The following is a 24,055-nucleotide window of genomic DNA, read 5'->3' as shown; positions in this document are numbered from 1 at the left end:
AGGCTTGCGACGAAGATATTATGGAAGAAACTGAATCGGTCGGGGCAACGTCCGATCCTTCTGTTAAAGAACAAAAGGTGAATTGGGATCACACACCTATAAAAAACAAAAGCAAGAAAAAAATGAAGCTACAAGAGGCTGAATGTAAGGAGGACACAGCGAACGCCATTCTTCGTGCGATAGGAGAACTTAACACAAAGATGGACAATCAGACTGAAATTTTAAAAAGCATTGACAAACGCATAGAAGCTAATACTGTCGCCATTGAGGTTAATAAGAAAGACATATCAGAGCTCCAAGCTACAGTTAACCTTCTCAAAAAAGAAAACGCAGCGCTGAGGATTTCCTGTGAAGACCAGGCTCCTTACAAGAGACGCTGGAACCTGAGGGTAACACCTGACTGCCCGAGAAAGACGACGAGGATGTACGGGAATCCATCATTGGGATTCTCACTAGGATCATTCCTGTCTCCGTGGATCGGCTGCGTGATACAGTCGACACCGTTCATAGATTGGGGAAAAAAGCTGGCGCTGCTTCGCCCAACAACCGTCCCAGAGCCGTCATCATTCAGTTCGGGATGCGAACCATGCGGGATGAGGTCTGGAGGAAGTCCAAAAGATGCTAAAGTTTGTAAAGAAATGCACATCAGTTTCAAGGAGGACTTTTCTAAGGAGGACAGGATCGCCCGGGCTAAACTGTGGCCCCTGGTTCAGGAAGCCAGGAGCAGAGGCAAACGTGCTTACCTGAAGGAAGGTTTCGCCCTGATCGATAATCGAAGAGTTGACCCGGACTTTCACTGGTATGGTATATTATGTTTGTATTTGTTTAAAGGGCTATTGCACTATTCCATTTAGCTATTATTGGCTATGTTATCTCGTTCCTGCTCATCGTTCCTGAATAGTTTTTGCACAACTACTGTGTTTTTTGCATGTTATCCTTACTTTCACTTAATGCTAGGGGTTTAAAAAATGTTGTCAAACGTAAGGCTATTTATCTTTATTGCAAAGAGCAAAAGGCAAACTGTTTTCTGCAAGAAACTCATTCATCAAGTGAGGAATAAATTCTGGAAACTTCAATGTTTGATCAAATTTATTTTAGTCATGGTACGTCGCATTCAGCTGGGGTTGTGATTATGTTTTATAAATTCCCAGGTTCTTTGTTGGAGCATATCAGTGATACAAATGGCCACTGGGTAACTGTAATAGTGGAGATTGATGGAAATAAGATCATTTTGGTGTGTATATGGATACAACAATAAAGCAATGAATAGTATATTTTTTACTGACCTCGGAGTGAAGATAAAACAATGGAAAATAAAATATTCCACTGATCAGGTTATCTTGGGAGGAGATTTTAATGTAGCTCCAGATGGATCCATTGATCGTCTGCCCTCTCGGGGACAACACCATATTTATGATGGTATTTTTGTAAATTTAATCTCTAATACAAATTTGACAGACTGCTGGAGAATTAGAAATCCTAATATCAGACAATACTCCTGGTTCAACCCTTCGGGAAATGGCCAATGCTCCAGGCTAGATTACTGGTTAATCCCTCATAATCTGGTAAATAATATTTCAAGTTGTGAAATCTCAGCAGCTCCTTTAACAGATCATTGTTCAGTTACCTTGTTTCTCTCTCTGAATAAATCAAAACTACCTTCAAATGTAACTTGGAAGTTTAATAGTAATCTACTGAATAATAAAACCTTCTGTTCAGAAGTCCTGGACCTTATTGAAGATATTTCAGTAATGGATCTGTCGCCCTTAAATAAGTGGGAGTGGTTTAAATTTTGTGTTAGGACAACGGCAATAAAGGCAGGAAAAATTGCTTCAAAGCTGAGGAGACAGAAACATTCCCAACTTATAAGCAATATAAATTCTCTATGTTCAAAATCAGTTTTATCATCTGAAGAGCTGAGTCAGCTTGATAGTTTCAAATCTCAACTAGATGAGGTGTTTTTAGATAAAGCAAGGGGGGCTTTCATTCGTTCCAGGGCTCGATGGATTGAAGACGGTGAAAAAAACTCTTCATATTTTTTTAATCTTGAGAAGCAGAGACAGTCCAAAAAGAAGATTCAGAAACTAATTATTAATGGTAGCATCACTGAAGACCTGGATTTAATAAATGTAGCAATTAGAAATTTTTATAGTAATCTTTATTGCTCTAAGTATTCAGAATCCAATTGCCAATCTTTTTTTGATGAAATCCAGGAATCTGATGAAAAAATTAACCTTGATTTTAAAAACCTTATGGAAGATGACTTAAGAATCGAAGAGCTTGACGTAGCAATACAACAACTGACAAAGGGTAAATCTCCAGGCCTTGATGGGTTAACCACTGAATTTTATACTTTCTTTTGGAAAGATTTACGAAAACTTTTATTTGAGGCCCTGCTGGAATGTATTTCAAACAATAATCTCTCTCCCACCATGAAACGAGGTCTGATTACTCTGATCCCCAAAGCCAACAAAGATCCTTTATCTTTAAACAATTGGAGACCCATCACTCTGTTATGTACAGATTATAAAATTTTAGCTCTTGTTTATGCCAATCGCTTGAACAGTGGATTAGGAACAATTATTAATGAATGTCAATCAGCATTTTTAAAGGGAAGAAATATCCATCATCACACTAGACTGATTTTTGATATGATTGATTATCGTAGCTTTATTGATGGTGAGAGTTTTATTTTATTCCTGGATTTCTTCAAGGCTTTTGACTCACTGGAACACTGCTTTATAATAAAAACCTTAAATTATTTTGGCTTTGGGGAAAAATTTTGTAGTATAATTAGATTATTTTATACTGATATAAGTAGCTCCGTTTCCCTGGGTACAAGTTTGACCCCTAGTTTCTCTATGTCAAGGGGAATCAGGCAGGGCTGCCCAATTTCACCTAAATTATTTATATTAACAACTCAAATGCTTACCTTACTAATAATGAAAAATTCTAATTTGCATGGTATCAAAATTTGATAAGGAATTCAAGATAAGTCAATTTGCTGACGATACAACAATTTTCCTAAGAGAAAACTATGGTAGATGTTGCACTAAAATCTATTTCAATGTTTTCTAGGGCATCTGGTTTGTCTCTCAATATTGATAAATGTGAAATTTTGCCAATCCATTCCAGCTCTGAGACGTCTGTTGCCTCCATTACAGTTAAGTCTGAGGTTAAATATCTGGGAATGCTGATTTCAAAAGACATTATTAGAAGAGAGGAGGAAAACATTTGTAGTTGCTTGGATGGTATGAAGAGATCCTTGAGTCATTGGTTAACTAGAGATCTGACTATTTTTGGACGAACACTTCTGTCCAAAGCTGAAGGAGTGTCCAAATTAATTTACCCGTGCCAATCTGCTTTTATCTCCGGCAAGAATATTAAGAAAGCCAATTCAATAATCTTTCAATTTATCTGGAGAAACAAAACTCACTATTTAAGACGATCTGATCTTATTAAAGATTATGATAAAGGAGGAATTAGAGCTTTAGATTTTGAGGCTTTGATTGGCTCATTTAGAATAAATTGGCTGAAGACCTATTTGTCTCATTCCAACTCAATGTGGTTTCATATCCCTAAATCTATATTTAATAAGCTCGGTGGCTTGGATTTCCTGCTTAAATGTGATTTTGAATTAACCAAGATTAATATTACACTGTCTAATTTTCACAAGCAAGTTTTACATTTTTGGAAAATGATATTTACCCACAACTTTACCCCACATGGATCTGTAGTGTGGAATAACAGATCAATATTGATAAATAGAAAATCTATTTTTAAAACTGACTGGTATGAAAAAGGTATTTTATTTGTAACTGACTTAATGGATAGTAATGGTATGTTGTTAAATCATAGAGATTTCACTAACAAATTTGATCTGAACTGTTCTTGTAATGAATATTTAAAAGTATGTAGAGCTATCCCTGTAGCTCTGATCCATCTCATCCAAAACACCCTAAGATACTCAAATGTCACTTCATCTTTACCCAAATTAAAAATTGGAGAATATAGTGTGACTGATACAAAGTGCAACAATGTTCTGCTTGTGACTGCCTTCAAATCTAAATTATTTAATGATTACAATAATAATATCTTGATAACAACCAATCTGTCTATAATTGAGAATGCGTTCTCCAAGTACGTAAAATGGCCGATTTCACCAAAGGTTAAAGAAACTCACTTCAAAATTTCTCACAATTTTTACCCAGTGGCTGAATTTTTGCACAAAAGATTTAAATTTGATTCAGCATGTTGTGCCTTTTGTGGTTGTCCAGAAGAATCCCTTAATCATCTTTTTTTTTCCTGTCCCTTTTCTTTTAAACTATGGAGCGACATTAAAAATTGGTTGTCCCTTAAAATTGATGACATTCCTGAGATAACCATCACCCATATTTTATATTATATTGATGGCCTTGATAGTAAAATATCTGACATGGTTAATATTATCTTTTTACTTGTTAAATATCACATACACTGCTGTAAATGGAGAGGTTCTACTCCTTGTTTTGATTTTTTTCTTAACCAATTTAAACTTTATTTCACCTCACTGAAACTTTTGAAATCTGTTTCTGCAAGAAAAGTAACTGCCAGTATCTCAACTTTTCTTTTGTTTTAAAATCCTGCTCTATTATTATTCATTTGCCTTACTGTTTTATGTGCTTGTCTTTAGTCTTAGCCCCTTGTTTTTTTGTTTATTTTTTCTACCTATGTTGCAATGTTCTTGCACCTCATCGAGACTTTGTATACAATTTGTTCAATAATAATAAAAAAAAAAAAAAAAAAGAAGATGCTTCCTACTTTAACCTTTCAAAATAAGAGTCGCAATAGCAAAAATATAAACTACAAAATAAAACATGTCAACTAAAATTATGGCAGTAAAAACAGCTTTAGTCTGCTTCTGTTCTGCAAACTGATATATCTTTGCAGAACAAAGACATTGAAGAAATTTCAAGAAGGTGCGAATTTTGGAGGTGAAGGGTTTAATTATTTTTATTTAAGAATCTTGTGAGAGATCTTCTCCAAGTCTTTCCAGATTTTTTTCTTTTCTTCTTGCTGGCTCCAAGTTGATTTGTGTAGCACATTTCAGCAACAATGTAGTTTCAAAGTGCTTTATATAATAAAAAACATACAAATATAAAGTCACAAAATATACCATAATCAGGAATTGAGAAAATCGGTAACAACCATTACATTTTGATGAGTGCCATCATCAAAATCATTAATACACATGAACTATAAAATGTTCCTTTTATTTCGGCCACTGCTGAAGACAAATACTCCTCTGATGCGATCAAATACAATGACCCACGAAGCAGTGGCTCATCACGCTTTTATTTTGAAAACATACACGGAATGTTTACACCCATGTTTCGGGCATCTACAAGCCGGTTTGCACGAAAAATCCACGGAAGAAGCAGTGAAAGAGGTGAAAAATATTGGAAATGATCCAAAAACAAATTATGGAAAAGAAGAAGGGATAAATAAAAATCAGTGTAATGTCACGTTAGAAAAACTAATTCCGCTTTCTTATGATATCATTAATTGCTCAGAACAAGCAAGAACTAAGACTGAAAAAATAAAAATTATAGTTAAGGCAGCTACAAAGTTTTTTAATGTCAAAGATCTGTCATGGGAAAAAATTCATGATGAACTTAGACATGGGGAAGGATCATCTGAAAATGAGGCTTCTCTAATTGTTGCATAATTCAAATTCTACAATGGAACACTCGAAGTTTAATAGCTAATGGACAGGAATTTAAAGATTTCATAAACAATTTAAATACAAAACCAGACATAATATGTATTCAAGAAACATGGCTTAAACCACAACTGCAATTTAATATTCATGGTTACTCAGTTTTACGTAAAGATAGAATAAATGGGAATGCCATATTTATAAAAGAAAATATTAAATTCATTCAGCTTCAAATAATAACAGACCTAGAACTTATTGCTGTAGAAATTTGGACAAATAATGGAAGTATCAAAATAATAAATTATTATAATCCTTCTAAAAAATTGGAAAAATTAAAACTTGAAACAATCCTAAGACATTGGAGAGGGAAGATAATTTGGTGTGGGGATTTTAATGCACACAGTACTTTATGGGGAGAGCAAGATGATTATAATGGAGGAGTTTTAGAAGAAGTGATTGAAGAAAAAGAATTGGTAGTGTTAAATAATGGTGTAGGCACTCGGGTGGATTTGATAAGAGGGAAAGAATCAGTTATTGATCTGACTCTGGTGTCGCAATCTTTTGCGGATAGTTGCAGCTGGAGGGTATGCAAAAAAAGTACAATAGGAAGTGATCATTATCCAATTTTTGTTGAGGTAGAAATTGATATAGAGGAAAACCAGGTTAAAAGTGAGGGAAAATGGAGATTTGGGGATGCAAATTGGGGAAAATTTAGAATAATAAATGAGATTAATATGGTAAATATAGATACAAGTAAACCAATAAATGAATTGAATTTAGAAATTAGTAAAAGCATTATTAGCGCAGCAAAAATAGCCATTCCTAGAAGTAATGGTACTAAAAAAGAGAGAATAGTTCCTTGGTGGACATCAGAATGTTCAGTAGCAATTAAAATGCGAAATAAGGCTTTTAAAACTCTTAAAAAAATTATTTGTTTCCAAAATTTAATAAATTACAAAAGGAGACAGGCAGAAGTCAGGAAAATTATAAGAAATGCTAAAAGGGATTATTGGAGGAAATATTGTGAGTCCTTAGGGAAAAATACTGCATTAGATAAGGTTTGGAATACTATAAAAAAATGTCCGGTAAATCAAGAGAATATTTCTTTCCAGTATTAAAAGACGATGATAAAATTATAGTAGATAGTAAAAGTAAAGCAGAATTATTAGCAAGAGTATTTACAAAGATACATAGCACAGAGAATCTAAATAGTAAAGAAAAAAAGGACGGAAATTACATTACAGAATCAAAATGAATTATTGTATAATGATGAAGATGATGAGGACCTTATTAATATAAATTTCTCTTTAATAGAATTGAATAAAGCATTGAAAAATTCCAGTAAATCAACTCCTGGGAATGATCAAATTAGTTACAGTATGCTAAGTAATCTTAGTGAATTGAGTAAAAAAATATTATTAGAATTGTATAATAAGGTATGGAAGGAAGGAATATTACCTGACAAGTGGAAAGAAGCAATTGTTATACCTATTTGTAAACCTGGTAAAGATCCTCACTCAGCTGAGAGTTACAGGCCAATAGCTTTAACATCATGTATTGGTAAGATTATGGAAAAAATGGTAAATAATAGATTAATTTATTATTTAGAGTTGAAAGAGAAGATTAAATCCTATCAATTTGGTTTTAGAAAAGGTAGAAGTACAATAGATTCTGCATTATGTCTGGAACATGAAATTAGACGGGCTCAGATTAATAAGGAGAGTTTAATAGCAATTTTTTTAGATATAGAAAAAGCTTATGATATGTTATGGAAAGAAGGATTGTTAATTAAAATAAAACAAATGGGGATAAGGGGCAGAATATATAGATGGATTAAAAAATTTTTAACGGAAAGAAATATAAAAGTAAAGGTAGGTGGCGAATTAAGTTCAAGGCATCAAATCGAAAATGGCACTCCCCAAGGTAGTATAATAAGTCCTATGCTATTTATTATAATGATTAATGATATTTTTAATAATATAGATAAATCTTTTGGTGTTTCATTATTTGCAGATGATGGCCTTATTTGGAAGAGGGGAAGAAATATTGAATTTGTAAATAGGAAACTACAAGAGGCGTTACATAGTGTAGAAGCTTGGGCTTTAGAATGGGGGTTTAGAATCTCAGTATCTAAATCTAAAGTTGTTGTTTTTACTAATAGAAAGTTAAATATTATTACAAATCTCAAATTATATGAGAATGTTATTGAAAGGATAGATCAAATTAAATATTTAGGATTCTGGTTTGATAAGAAACTTACATGGAAGACTCATGTTAATAAAATAGTTGGAAAAAGTAAAAAAATCTTAAATATAATGAGGTGTTTAAGAGGAAAAGAATGGGGAGCTGATAGGAAAGCTTTAAAAACAATTTACACTGGTCTAATCAGGTCAGTTTTTGATTATGGATGTATTTTATATAATTCAGCTTCAAATAGTTTACTAAAAACCATAGATAGAATACAATATCAAGCATTAAGACTTTGTTGTGGAGCGATGAAAAGTACCCCAATTTCAGCTCTACAAGTTGAGATGGGTGAGATGCCGTTGGAGCTCAGAAGGAAACAATTAGCCATAACTTACTGGGCAAATATTAAAGGACATAAAGAAAGTTATCCTCCATATATTATGTTACAACCTTGTCAAGAAAAAGAAAAAAAGCAAATAAATAGTTTTGGATGGTTTATAAAAAATGAAATAAGAGAGATAGGATTAAATCATAGTTTAATTAGTCCTGTGATTGTTATTCCTGTTATTCCACCATGGATAATTGGACAGGCTGAAGTTGATTTAAGCTTACTGGAAAAAGGAAAACAATTAGAAAAGAAAGAGGTGGAAAGTTATATTGAAATGAATATGTGGAATATATACAAATATATACAGATGCCTCTAAAATGTCAAATAATAATATAGGAATAGCTTTTATAATTCCGGAATTAGATATTATGAGAAATAAAAGAATAACAGACAAATTGACAGTATATACAGGTGAACTAATGGCTATTTTAATGGCTCTAGAATGGGTTGAGGAAACAAGAGAGAGAGCGGTTGTAATCTGTTCAGATTCAAGTAGTGCATTAGTAAGTATTGTAGAACAAAATTCAGAATCAAGGCAAGATATTATAGTTGATATTAATCAGTTAATGTTTAGGATTAAAAGTTATGGATCTCTGGTCAAATTAGTTTGGGTTCCTGCTCATATTGGAGTAATAGGAAATGAGTGGCAGATAGTTTTGCTAAGAATGCAGCCAAAAGTGTATTGTTGATTTAAATATTAAAATGAGTAAAAATGAGGTTAAAAATATTAGTAAAATGTATATTAAGAATAAATGGCAGGAACAGTGGGATAAAGGAAGCAATGCCAGATTTTATTATAGCATCCAAAGAAAAGTTGGAGAATTTAGGAAATGTAACAGGAATAAAAAAGAAGAAGATATTATATCTAGATTAAGGTTTGGACATACAGGTTTAAACAGTACTCTTAAAATAATTAATAAACATGATACAGGTTTCTGTAGTTATTGTGGGAAATTAGAAACAATACAACATTTTTTTTTAGAATGTAGTAAGTATGTTCGAGAAAGGGAGGAGTTAATTAGAAATTTAAATAGGAATAAAAATAAATTAGATATTAGAAGTTTGCTTCAAAGATCATCGGGGGATGTAGTTTTTAATAGTATTTTTAATTTTCTAAGAAGAACAGGTATTATGGGAAGATTATAGTGATTTTACATCTGATCCATACTCCAGTCTAGAAGGTGGCGGTAATGCACCTAAAAGTTGTTTGCCAACCGCCATAAAAAAACAAGGAGAAGAAGGAGAAGATCCACGGATCTTATGACGTTGCTGACCAAAGGAAATCATAAAGTGAATATCTGACGATGACGACCATTCAACTGAAAACTAACTTCATCGCGGTATAAGACGTAAGGTAATTAGTTAGTTTAGTTAGTTTACATTGTCATTAGTTAGTTTACATTAGTTTACATTGTCAGTTGCTCATAAACGCCGGGAGTAGTTTTCCTCTGTAAGCCGAAGGACTGGGTGGAAACCCACCCAGACTGAAAATAGGAACTTTGATGGAGCGGAGTTCTGTTCTGTAGTTCATGGATTAGTTTGAAACAAAGTTATGAAAACTAGTGTTGCTAGTTTAATTAAAACTGTTTATCTTTGTCTACAGAGGTAGACATGAAACCTGTCATAGTATATTTGCTTAGGTTAATATGCTGCTTTTGTTGTTTATTGCTGAGGGGCACCAAGGTTTTGTCTTTAACGTCCGCGTTGAGGGCGTTGAGCATGTTGAAGCTAGATGAGCTAGCTGTGTGAAGCTGACACCCCACCCACGTCAAAAAATTCAGCAAATAGTCTGAATGGTTAGTGCTCCGTTTGTGCAGGTTTGTGCCGTTAAAATTTTCGTTTGTGCAGTTTTGGTTTCTGAGATATTAAAAATTATTTTTTAGGTCATCTAGAGTTCACCATCCCCCCATATCGCTCCAAAACAAACCAAGGCCGCTCCGCTAGAGTGAGAGTCAGAGCGACATTTTGACCCCAAATCATTTTTTAACTCGCCCTCACGCTCACAAATATTGCATGATTGGTATCAAACTTGGTCATGACATTGATACGCGTGCCTGCTCCGGTCAAATGTTTTCAAAAATTATCTAGCGCTTACAGTTTTCTCTCCAGGTGCTTCAGAGCAAAGTCATGCGCCAGGGTAGCAGACAGATACTGTGAGTGAGGTAGAGATATGAATCGCAGGACTATCAGAGACGACAAATAGCCCTCTCATACACTTCCAACGGTTTTCGAATATGTATTACGGTTCCCGAATGGGAAAGATTTGTTTACAATGCTTTTTTTAGTCAAACTGGCTGGCTCAAACAGAGAATTGTCTCCCCCTGGATGTCTCACTCACAGCTGGCAGAGAGGATTATTTACCATAGCAACGGAACCCAGAGCAGGGAGAGCTGCTCAGGACTACAAATACGCATCACTGTAGTTCTAACTAGTAGTTCAGTTAAAACAGAGGAGGACTGAGCTGGCCTTTAGAACTACTTGCTGCTATGGGCTGTAAATAACTCATTTAACTCAGTCACTGTTACACATGGGATGAGTTTGGCCCTTTGAAATGAAGCTTACTGAAAATTTCAAAATAAAAGCCTCAATATGCCCCTCTGAATAGTGCACCGCCGCAGGCGGTGCAATGATATCATTCTGCATAGCAAGGCAGTTCATTAGCATTAGCCTTTTAGCTTAAATAAGCTATTATCTATTTTTCAGACTTATTTCCCATGTTTAGTATACTGAATGGAGTAAGTAAATGACAGTAAACATTCTAATGATACCCCACATGCTACTGAAAGTATTTATGCTTACATTAGCATATTTGCTCATTTTAGCTAATACACTTACTTTATCATACTGAATGTTGCACGCCCAGCTTACTTAACATTCTTGTGATTCTCCATATGCTATTAATTACATTGCAGCTTTCTTTAGCATTGATGCAAATTTTTAGCATCAGAACGCTGGGTCCAAACAGACGGGCACACTTTGGCAGGCCCCAGTTAAATTTCTTCAGGAATTTTCTAGTAAATTATCTTATGAAGCAGCAGCAAAAAGTTTAATGTGGTTAAAACAATCTTATTATGACCAAGGAGAGAAAGCTGGGAAATTATTGGCGTGGAGAATTAAGAAAATACAAAGTGTTGAAGAAAATAATTATTTTTAGTGCTTAATACAGCTAATCTTACCCCAGGTGTAAAGGTTATAATGAACAGTCTGATTTTGAAAACATTTTTTAATTTTGTGTCAAGGATTTACAACTAAACTATCAGAGGTCAGGAACTACATCAAAAAGATTCTTTAGGAGTGTTATCAGGGCCCAGGAGGAAGCCATAAAATTAACATCTATTGCAGGGCAGAAGCCTGCAGGGTTCACAGAACATCAAAGGTTTCCCAGAACCACATCTAACATGGTTTAAACTAAAATACAACAAAGAATGTTGAGATCATTAACATTTAATTTCTAAGACATTTTCTAAGTATTAATAGCAAGTTTTTAACCAAAGTGTATTATCTAAGTTTAGAATGGTGAATGCTGAATGTATTTGAAAATTGTACTGTCTATGATAATTTCTGAATCAATGGAAATTGTTTCAATGAAAATGTGTTGTTTAGGGTTGTTCAGGATTTATGTGATAAGGCAAAGATTCAAATCTTTTGAGAAGCTGAATGCAGTAGACCAGAATTAGGTTTGTGAAGATAATCTTTTCTTAAATTAAATCACTGAGTTAACTTTGTGAAGGAGACACTCCGAATTTCACAGGTATCTGTGAAGTCTTGTTTTATGCTTTTATTTGCCCAAATGGTCCTAGAGCCCAGGATGCAACTGCTTGCTCCATTGTTCTTCCAGAGAGCAAATGGCCTTTGATCTCTGGCGTGAAATTAAGGGAAGGTCTAAGTTCCTCTGAGTGTCCAGGGGAGCTCCTGGTTGGTCGAACCAGGGGTACGCCTTAATTGAATACATTAACAAGGAGAGAAACGCCTTCACTATAAAAGTTAGTGCACAATGTTAATAATTCAGATTGCTGGTCATATTCTGCCTTTTTGCATCAGCTCTCTCCAAAGACGCGTCTTTGCCCTTCTTTCTGTTTGTCTTTTAATTCTTTTGTCTCAGGAAACGAATGTATGTCTCTGTAGCTCTGCAGTTTTCTTGTTAACTCATATGTTGCTTGCTGTGAGATTAAACTTTGTAATTCTGTGACGTCATCACGCATCGTTGTTCCTTGCTGCCACACGGGGAAGAGCCGGTATCCGGGACCATAAGGAAGAGAGCCAAGCTTTTTCCAAAATTAAGCTAACTTAGTAACTTTCTTCCTCAACAAAAGTGAAAGAGCAATTAATAGCATAAATGAAATGAAATGAAATGAAATGAAATTTATTCGAACATGATACAAATATAAAAATAAAATAGTGCACAGTAACAAGAAGTGCATAAGAAAGAAGAGAAAATACAGATTTTTAGTTTCAGTTAACATATCATGCTCAAAATGGGGTAGGAAGAAGTGAGAACTTATAAACTCCTACCCCTAAACACTTGAGACTTTAGAGTCCTACTGTCATTAAAAAAAATCAAAATCAAAGTGGCAGTCAGAAGTAACAGTTACTAATATTTACCTATACATTTTCCCATTTTATGCTGGTTTATCTTTCTAAACCCTTACACCAAGTTGTTATCTTCAATACACACCTTATTGCTTTCTGTCCCCATGTGTGTATCTATTGAAAATTACCTCTTTGTACTTTCTTTTGAATTGAGTTAAACTATTGCTTTGTTTTAAATCTTCATGTAACTTATTCCATAAAGACCCCCTCTGGTAGGGTAACAGTAGATCCAGCTGAAATTAACGATAGCTTTAGGCAATTTTATGTAAATCTATATAAATCGGAGTGCAGCCACGCTTTGGAAGAACAATTTATGTTCTTAGATCAACTTCAGTTTCAGACACTTACAGAAGAGACAAAAAAGGAATTGGATACAAATTTAACGATTGAAGAAATTTCACAGGCCATACAAAGTATCAACAGTGGTAAAGCTCCTGGGCCAGACGGTTTCCCTATTGAATTCTACAAAACTTTTAAAGAAAAACTTATAACCCCGCTCTTCAATATGTATGAAGAAGCATTTAGAAGTGAAGTTCCCACCTACTCTGAGACATGCAATGATCATACTGATGTTAAAGCCTGGTAAACCCCCTGAGGAGTGCTCCTCATTTAGACCAATCAGTCTGATGGGGGTGGACACTAAAATACTTTGCAAAGTTCTAGCAAACAGACTGGACCCCTTTATCTCGTATTTAGTTCATAATGATCAAAATGGCTTTATACCAAAGCCAAAGGGTTTCACAATATAAGAAGAGTCCTGAATATAATATCATGAGAGATTTGATGCTAAAGATACTGCTTTATTATCACTTGATGCCCGTCAGGCCTTCGATAGAATTGAATGGTCATATCTATTTAACGTTCTTCCGAGGTATGGATTTGGTTCCAATTTCCTCAAATGGGTTAAACTTTTGTATACAATTCCTGAAACCAGTGTTTGGACAAATAATTTAGCCTCCAAACCTTTCATATTAGAACGTTCCACTCGCCAGGGTTGTCCGTTATCTCCGATGTTATTTGTCTTGGCTATAGAACCCTTGGCAATGATGATAAGAATGCGAACTGATCTATTTGGCATTCAGTTGGGAAACCAAGAGCATAGATTGGCATTGTATGCTGATAATCTGATCGTTTTTTTGTCAAGTTTGTCCATTAGCATCCCAAACCTAATGCAACAAATAGAGTTGTTTGGTCAGTTTTCTGGCTACAAAATAAATGATTCAAAATCCTCTATTCTATTTTTGAACAGGGACGAAAGACTGAACCCGGTTATACAAACCCCCTTTATCAATGCAAGAGAGGGATTTGTGTACCTTGGTGTTAAGATCACCCCAGACATTAAAACAATTGTATCAGCAAACTATGATCCTCTGGTCAGTGAAGTAAACGAGTCACTGAATAATTGGATGATAATGCCCATATCAATGATTGGCCGAATAAATGTGATTAAAATGAATATATTGCCAAAGTTTTTGTATCTTTTTCAGACAATTCCTTTGCCTCTTCCAAAACAATTTTTTGATGGTTTAAATAGTATTTTCAGTAGATTTATTTGGAATAATAAAAAACCTAGATTAAGACTTCGCCTGTTGTACCTGCCATAGGAGAGAGGGGGGTTGCAACTTCCTAATCTTAAATTGTATTATTGGTCCGCCCAGCTACGTTCAGCTATGTTTTACTTTTCAACTGAAACACCCCCAGCATGGATAAAAATTGAACAATTAATAACAAACCTTAGATTAAATCTGTATTTGTATTCCGCAAGACCAAAGCAACTGATAAAAAATGACAAAAAATCTCTTTCTGAAAAATACAATTGATGTTTGGTATAGGACCCATCAATATATGGAGATACCCTTTCATTTCCTCTTTCTCACCCATCTGGGGAACAGATATTTTAAGACAGGGACAGTTGATGGAGGTTTCAAAATCTGGGCAAATAAAGGTGTACAGAAACTGGCAGATCTTTATAAGGATGACAGGCTTCTGACTTTTGAGCAGTTATGCCAAATATATAGCATTCCACAGAAACACTTTTATAAGTATTTACAAATTAAACATTTTATTATGTCAAAACATAAAACGATTGAATCCAAACCACCACTATCATACCTAGAGAATATTGTACTAGGAAATTTAGAGAGGAGAGGTCATATTTCTTTATTTTATACAGCTTTACTAAGGCACGATGAAGAATCCACTGCTGATAAATTGGATGCATGGAGAGCTGACATTCGAGAAGAGATACAAGTATCGGACTGGAATACTGCATGTGTAAAGGCCCAAAAGCAATCAATCAATACAAGCATGAAACTCCTTCAGTACAAGTGGTTGATGAGAACTTACATAACTCCAGTCAAATTGAACCGCTGGACACCTAACATCCCAGATATCTGCTGTAAATGTTTGGTTGGAAGGGGTACTCTCTTTCACTGTGTATGGGAGTGTCCAAAGTTACAAGAATACTGGAACTTGGTTACAAAAACTTTGTCAGAGATCATTGGAGTGAATGTACCTGCTGAGGCCAAATTGTGTGTTTTGGGTATTTATTCAGAGAACTGTGCTTTTAATTCCAGACAGTTAAAATTGATTGACTTTGGACTCCTGCAGGCCAGGAGATTAATATCTCTATACTGGAAAAAAAATTAGATATACCATCAAAGCACATGTGGGTGAAGGAGATGTCATCCTGTATGGCTCTGGAGCGACTCACTTATATTGTCAGAGGAAAAGGAGTGAAATTTGAAAAGACATGGTCACCGTTGACCGAGTTTCTGAAACGTTACAAAGGAGATTAAGAGAACTGTGCAGAGAGGCTGGGTTTTTTTTGTTTGTATGTTTGTTTTCTTTTTCTCATTGTTCATTATTGTTTATTTGTGTTTGTTTGCTTTGGGTACCAAGTTATTTAATAAGAATCTGTGTTAAGTGTATCACTGTCACTTGCTCTTTCTTTTGTTATAAAATTCAATAAAAATATTTCTTGCAAAAAAGAAATGCACAACTGTACATAATAAATTTCATTTTTTAAAATAGCATTATGCTTTTATTGTCACAAAGACATTCACCATAGTGACTGTTGTAGCAAAGTGATGAAAACATGAATTACCAGGGCCATTCATTGGTTCACTTGTTCTGCTCAGTAGAGACTATAGATTATATAATTTTAGACAAGAAGTTAATTTAGATGCCAGCTGAGAGATGAAGAAAACCTGAAACTGGAGTTGTTGCTGTGTTGAATTTTCTGCTTCTGACTGTAATAATAATATTGTCAGGTTTTGACTTGTGTGTGTGTGTGTGTGTGTGTGTGTATGTCATTAAATATTCAAAATAGATATTTTGAATATTTAAAATATTTATATTTTGAATATATTTTAAATATTTTGAATATTTAAACTAACTTATAGATTTATCTAAAATCTTGTTGACCTTGCTTTTCTGGCTGAAGTGTGCCACCTCTAAGCAACAAACTTAATATTAATGAGCAAGCTAAATAAATAGCTAACAGCTACAATGTTTCTGTGGAAGTCATTATAAAACCTGTGAATTAAAAAAATCAACAACATGACACATTAGCCATGCTGTTGGCTACTAGTGAATTATAGATTCTGATAGTGTTGAATGTAATAAACCTGATAACAAAAACATTGTATTTATTGATGACACACACAGATTGTATGTCCAGTATGGAGACTCAAAGGTGCCTCCACACTGCAGTCTGCTATGCAGTCAACATCAACAGAGTCCAGCACCAACTTTTTTCAGCCCTGCTGTATTTATGTTTAAAGTAATTTTTGACTGGAAGTTAATATTTTGGAGCGGACCAGCCAGAGTCCTGCCTTAAGTCTGACGAGAGCAGTGGCTGTGTCTGATATGGAAAACCGTCCAGGGTGGCATTTTGTAGGGGGCAGCATAAGCAACCCTTTAGCCCCCAATGTAATTGGAATCCAAGATGGCTGACAGGCATATTTGTTGACTTCTCTTGGAACATCCTGTCAGTCCTTCTGTTTTAGGAGGATCCTAGAAGTAAAAACATGCTGATATACAGGAGTTTTTATGTAACAATATTATTAATTTAGTTTAGAAAATTGTATTTCAAATAGGTAGGAAACTGAGATTCACTATATGTCCAACTCAGCGGAGCTCATTGAACAGTCTTATTGTAATGTTTTCACATCCCTCTCTCAGTGTGCTATGATACCAGTCGGCTCTGTGTAAATATTGGTATGCAAGTATTTTGTAAGATTTTATTTTTTCTTGTTTTCTATATGTTGTGTATCATCTCTTCGTGAACCACAAGTCTGTTGAATAAAGCAATTTATCTATCTATAAGTTAGTTTTAATCTTTTTTTTGTGCAGATCAGTTGTAGTTTGTGTTAGTAAAATTAGACCACAAGTGCAACAAAGCATAAGGAACACTAGAATAGTCCTGAAAAGTCTCTCTGACTCCTCTGATGAGGAGTGGCTGCCAGAGGACACTATATACTAATGAAAATCATCATTTCAAGAAATTTTAAAACCTAATTGGGAAAAGGGAACAAAGACTTTAAATTCTTTTGGCTGGGAGATAGAAAACATTATTAAAGACTTTGATTTATCTCATATAAATATCAAACAGTTCTTCTGTCACCAGTTTGTCTGATTTGTTCAATTTCCTAACAGTGTGGTGGATTTTACTTTATTGGAGAAAAGGGAAAAAGAAAACCTTTCAGATTTATATTCAGCACAATCATATTTAGACAATAAGTACTATGGATATGTCCAAGTTTATACAGATGCTTAAAAAAACTCAAATAGCAATAATAGGGTGTCTTTCATTGTTCCAGAATTTAGTATTAAAAATTTAAAAGAATTACTGATGGAGTATCTGTTTATACAGGAGAGATGATGGGAATCATTTTAGCTTTAGGATGGCTTGATTAGGATGGATTGAGGAAGTTCGTCCACTAAGAAGTATAATATTCTGATTCATGTTCATCATTATATTCATTAAAAATAATCATTCTATTAGTAGACCAGACCTTTTATTAGAGATTCAGTTATTAATTTATAGAATTCAGGCAATGGATTTATTAGTTATGTTTACATGGATATCATCACATATCATTATATGAGTTGGCAGACAAATACGGAAAAACAAGCAACAAAAAATAGATAGTTTTTTTGATATATTAGTATTATTCAGTAAAGAATAAATCAAATCAGTTATTAAACAAAAAGTTGAGGAAAGATGGCAGAAACAGTGGGAAGAAGATAAAACTGGCTGGCAGCTTTACAGTATTCAAGGAGAAGTTGGTGTAATGAAGAGAACAGGGTGAAATAGAAAGTAGGAAACCATAATATCCAGATTATGTTTTGGTCATACAGGGTTAAATAGTGCTTTATTTAAAATGGGAAAACATCCAACAGAGGAATGTGATTTTTGTTTTCAAGAAGAGACAGTAAAAGATTTCTTGTTCTGTTCCAAATATTCAGTTGAGAGAAGGGAAGGTAATATGTAACTACAAGAAAATAACATAGTTAAATATACAAGATATTTTGAACAAAATTTCTACTTATCAATATTTTTGTTCTTTACCTTAAGAAAACGAAATTGATAAAAAGGGTATAGAATTAATTATCATTATTATTATTATTATTATTATTATTATTATTATTATTATTATTATTATTATTATTATTATTATTATTGGGTGGGGTAATATATACGTAGCAACCCGGCCTAGACTCCACTTCGCTAGATGGCGGTAATGGAATCCATCTGATACGTTGCTTGCCAATCGCTATAAGAAAAAGAAGAAGATCATGCGTACTTCTCCGACACATATGCGCATGCGCACTGCACAGCTGACTGTTGACGTAACACATGTTGACGTTTGTGTTTAATATGGCTTCCAGCGCCTGGTCCGAAAGAATACTGCAGCTCCTCCGACGAATGAACAACTTTTATTCAGCAGGTATTCAAGTAAAGCGCCACACATTCACTTCTTCGACACGGGGCAGTTTTTAAAAAGCTGTGTTCGCAGGTTCCAGTAGGTCCAGCTGCCTCAGGTTTGAGATAGACGGAGCGCAGGTTGGCTGGATTCCTCCCCATGTAGTCTCGCTGCTCACGCCACACACTGATGTGTTCCTTCCGCCACAAAGGGGCGCTGTTTCCCTCTGTCCCAGCCTCGACTGCTACGAGAAGAGGTCAGAGGCGGTGAACGATGTTTTAGAGGCCCTCAGACAGGAGAGCTCTCTGACCTGCCTCAGAGGATGGAGGGATGAGGTCAGACTTCACACACCTTGATTATTATTGCAGTAGCACGTGAGGACTTTCTAATCACCAATATGACTACATTAAACTGGAATAAATCTCAGTTATATCTACACGTGGAAAGGATGTGCTCTGTGATGACTTTCACCTGTCTAAAATATAAAAAACCCAAATGTCCAGAAATTTACATAACCATATAACCTATTTTATTCCCCACACGGTTAAATGTTAAATCAGAGTAAACATTTCTCGTTTTAGGTCAGATAGAATTGCCCGTACAATTTTTATTTGCATATTATTAAAATAATGTGAGATATTTTTGAAGCTATCTTTAAATAGGTAAGTCTGCATATACTTCCTCTGCATTTAGTAGAATTGCTTTTTAAACTGAATGACTTTGGTCAAACATTTTGGTTCTGATAGTTTGCTTGATGCCACCTGTTTTATGAAGTGCTCCATTTCTTCCTGCAGCAAAATATGATGCTGCCAGCCCCAAATGGATGGTATTCTCAGGCTTGAAAGCCTCTGTGGCCAAATACTTAAATTTAAGGTTAATCTAAAAAGGTAATATCTTCAAAAATGGAGAGTCTTTGTTGCTGTGTGTACAAGGTTTCCTCCAGAAAACTTGCTAAGCCGGGTGTTTGGGGTGCTAGGGCAGTCATTCATCCAGCAGCCTGTCGTATTTTTCAGTTTAATATCAATTGATAATTATGTATTATTGAAAGATTGTAAGATTAATACCTGAACACCAACTATAAAGTCTAAAAAAATGCAAACATTTAAAAAACACTTAAATAAATAAGCAATGCTAAGCCTGGTGGCCCGCCAGGCTTATAATACACGGGGGGGGAACCCCAGTGTATTATATTGAGGAATTGCATTATGGCTTTTCTGTTGATTTTGAACTAATAGCTTCGTCCTCTATGAGAGCCCGTTTAGTCTATGTCAGTACAGGACTTATTTCACTTATTCCACTAGCATCTTTTCTGGGTTTTTTGTTTTGTTTTGTTTTGCTTCAAGTTCTGGCGTTGATGCACATATTTTCACACCAACACCTTTATTTTTAGGACACAAACTCATCGTATAATCTTGGCGTTTAGCAAAAACACTGACTCATCCTATCTGACCTTAAACAGAAAAGTCTTAGTTTGATTCATCTAATCACATAATCAACTCTAAAGCGGTAATATTTTTCAGAGGTACAGCGTGAAACAGAGATTCTGCGACGTGCCGCTGATGTGGATGGAAAGAGCAGCAACAAGTACGTTTCAGCAGACCGAGGTTTGGACCCGGCTGCTGCTGCTGCCTGAACTGACTGCGCTCTTGTCCTGCAGGTATTTTTGGTGTTAAAAGGTACGGAGTTCATATTAATGGATACACTGTGAATGGCAGCGGGGAGATTAGCATGTGGCTAGCCCGACGGTCCGTCACCAAGCAGACGTTTCCTGGACGGCTGGACAACATGGTGGGTGCAGAAGGAGGCTTAAACAGCAATCAATACTGTGAACTGGAAAAAAAAACACCTTTTTCAACAAATGTTGATATACAAGTCAGATATCTATGCAGTAAAGGTAATATGACTGGATCCAAGCTTTTGTCGATATTTAAGTAATATTAAAGAATAATAACTAAGTCCTAACGTTAAATCCAGACCCAAACTTTGAAAATGGGAGGATTTATAATAGTGACAGTTATGGCCTTGATTCTTTTGTCTTGGAAAAAATAAGTAGATCAAATTTGGGAAAGCTTTTTTTATCCCAACCTAAACTCAACATTTCTGTACCGACTACTGGAAAATATTTCTAACCAGCCACAGACTCACAATGTAAATATTTTACTGACTAAGATCTGACATAGGGATAAAGAGACTTTAGAATCTCATTGAAAAGCGGTCTTCCTCTAAAGTTAGAGCACTCGATCTCTACTGAGTAGTCTCTTCCTGTCTTTCCCCAGGCGGCTGGTGGTCTGGCTGCTGATGTTGGAATCAAACACACTCTGATCAAAGAGTGTGAGGAGGAAGCTTGTATCCCAGCAGACATCGCTGCGAAGGCGTCTCCAGTATCGACTGTAAGGTGAGTTTTATTCTCCAAATAATCCCAGAAAACAATTGTTAAAGGAGTAGCTATGTCTACATGTTGGATCATTACTGATTATTGGCAGTAAACTGGAGGAGTTATGAGTTCATGCCATCATCCCTTTGACTGATTTCCCCAATAACAACTAAAGAGTCCTGTAAGATTTCACTGACTTTTGACTTTTCCTGTTTGTTGCTTTTGAGTTTTCTAATTTGCACACATCCACACAAAAAGGGTTTAAAACCTTTCATCTGAAGAAAAATTAAAGGGTGCACTGATACATGGGTTCAGATTTCCTTCATTTTGGGTGATTGATGATTGGCCAAAACGCAAAAAACTGATGTTATTCACTTCTACAAATGTCTGACGATCAGCCGCTGTCCCTTCTGCTCGGCAGTGGGAGGGGCTGATTGACAGAGGTCACATCAGGTCACCTCAGGTCACATCTGCACATGCGTGAATGAACCAGTGACCCCATTTTTGCCAACTTGGTCACTATATTTAGTGACTTTTACGACAAAACAATCTGCATAGGCCAAAATACAAATTGGCAGGTGAGGTCTTTTTAACGATTGGTGATCGGCTAGAAGACTGCAGTCAGTGCAGCCCTAGTTTCCTGTTACACTGACCACTCAAAGTGCTTTACACTGCAGTCCTCACAGACACACAGACAGACCGATGTGCAGCAGGCAACCTTGCCCTGCCCTGTCTTGCCCGGGGCTTTCTGAGAGGAATACATGTTTGCCTGTTTACTTGTTCAAAACCTGAATAGAGCTGAATTTATTGACTCGATTAAAACTCCTGATGGTCAATTTGATTACAACATAGCATTGAGAAACACATCCTGTATTCCTGCCAGGATTTCTCCATTTTTTATCTTTCAAGTAGCTTACTTTCATGAAGGTTCCCAGACATTTAAAATCTCCTTCTTTACTTACTGGAATGCCTCTGGCAGCTACACCTATGAGGATGAAGAGGGGGTCTTCCCAGAGAGCCAGTTTGTCTTCGATTTAGAACTTCCCCTGGACTTTGTGCCCCGCGTAGGAGATGGAGAAGTTCAGGATTTCTACCTGCTGCCCATAGAGAAGGTCAGGTCTTTAATTTACCAGCATTCCCAGAGTTCCCAGACCCTCTTCAGCTCACTTTGTCTTGTTTCAGGTGAAGGAACTGCTGGCCTCTGATGACTTCAAGCCCAACTCTGCCATGGTCATCCTGGACTTTCTCATTCGACACTCGCTCATCGAGCCGGACACAGGTTTGTGGCTAATGGCCGCCGCTGCGGTAAATGAAATCAGCCACGTATTTGACACATGACGATGCTTCTCATTTCAGAACCGTACTATCAGGAATTTGTAACGGGACTCCATCAAACACTGTAGACCAAAAATGCAGTTTTCACGTCCTCTGTAAATGCAGAGGCCATCTTGGAGTCCAGTAACTCGGAGTCGAGTATTTAGGGGAGTTGGTCACTTGATAACAGCAGACTGGGCGTCAGAACTGGGATGGATCCGGTCTACCTCAACTCTTGGAAGTCTTTCGTACAGAGAGAAGATATCAGATGGGTTCTAGTAAGAATTTTACTGGATAATCTCAGTCCTCAGAGATGTTTACATAATGGATCAAAGCCGTGAAGTTGAGATTTTGCTCATTATTAAGGGATTTTTCCAAATCTGTATGACGAGGAATTAAAGGTGGAATGAGTAGGAGCAGAACTTAACCTGAGGAAGATCTCCTATCGACCAGACTTCACCCAGCTCTCCTTTCTCCTCCTCAACCTGTGATCTCTTAAAGCGCTCCTCATCTCTGAAATGACTCATCCTTCTTTTAACACAGCCTTCTGAAGTTACTGTAAATCATAAATGTTTAACATTATCTGAATGAAATGACCTCCTGTTTTTTGTTTGTTTTGTTTTGGTTTTTTTGTTCCAGCTGTTTAAAAGCCAATTGTTGTTTTTTTTTCTCAATTTGTGTCATGTTCTCTGTTTTTAACACTGGAAATGGATGATGAAATGTTTCCAAAGACAGGCCCGTCACAATAACTAATTGTGTTGGATGATTAATTGTCTTAGAAATGATTGTGATAAATACTGTCGTTTTGAGACCATTTTCAGAATAATAATGGATAAATAATGCAAGCGCAAAGATCTCAAAGATCAATAAACTTTAGTTTTAAAAGAACATAAAACACTGGAACTGGAAGACATTTTAAGTATCCAAAATAAATAAACTCAATAATAAAAATAAATTAAATGGACTATTAATTGACCTTCAAAGCATATTAATAATTATGCTCAGACAGGAGTTTTGTCAAATGTTTCCTGCGTTTGTCAAAATGGCAGCTTTTCAATAATATTTAAGGGCACCTAGAATCTCTTTAAAGATTAATCAAACTAAACAAGCATGTACAGAAATGATTGACTTATTGCTTATTTTGGCAGGCGTATGTGGACACGCCATTAGCATTAATTGACCTTAAATGAGAGATTAGTTTGTGACTATCAGACATTAATAAACGCAAACATCGGAGATAAACTGTTGGCTCACCTTCACTGAGGCAGGGATTGTTGGAATAATTCTTCTTGGCAGTAAACTATAATGCCTGTGGGGTTCCTTTAAATAGTGGAAGGAAGATTCATCTGAAGACCGTGGCGGTTTCTGATACGGGCGACTTGGGCAGCCACCCAAAGCGGTTCCTCACCTTGGGACCAAAAAGTCTGTTTTGGTCCTTCGAGGCCTTCCAGGAGTGTGGGAAATTTCAGTATAAAGAGCCTCGTGGCTTGAGAACCGTCCTTAATCACCTCACGTTGCTAGCTCCTTAAAATTTTAAATGTTAAGGAATTTAAAATATTTTAATTTGTCTATT

The 24,055-nt window shown here is 35.7% G+C and overlaps 1 protein-coding gene across 1 annotated transcript; it reads left to right on the top strand.

Annotated features, from left to right (window-relative positions):
* The first annotated feature begins 18,708 nt into the window (after window positions 1–18,708).
* Window positions 18,709–23,402, top strand: LOC122822745 (nudix hydrolase 20, chloroplastic-like). The gene is made up of 8 exons (XM_044101665.1): window positions 18,709–18,818; window positions 18,888–19,129; window positions 20,315–20,378; window positions 20,452–20,582; window positions 21,071–21,189; window positions 22,148–22,280; window positions 22,351–22,447; window positions 22,525–23,402. Exons 1-8 carry the CDS (start codon window positions 18,728–18,730, stop codon window positions 22,569–22,571), a joined length of 924 nt encoding a protein of 307 aa, XP_043957600.1. The 5' UTR covers window positions 18,709–18,727; the 3' UTR covers window positions 22,572–23,402.
* The last annotated feature ends 653 nt before the right edge of the window (window positions 23,403–24,055 follow it).

The sequence above is a fragment of the Gambusia affinis genome, linkage group LG01 (genome assembly GCF_019740435.1).
Source record: "Gambusia affinis linkage group LG01, SWU_Gaff_1.0, whole genome shotgun sequence".
Taxonomy (NCBI): Eukaryota; Metazoa; Chordata; class Actinopteri; order Cyprinodontiformes; family Poeciliidae; genus Gambusia; species Gambusia affinis.
The sequence above is the reverse complement of the archived record's forward strand: the minus strand, read 5'-3'. Positions and strand labels throughout refer to the sequence as shown.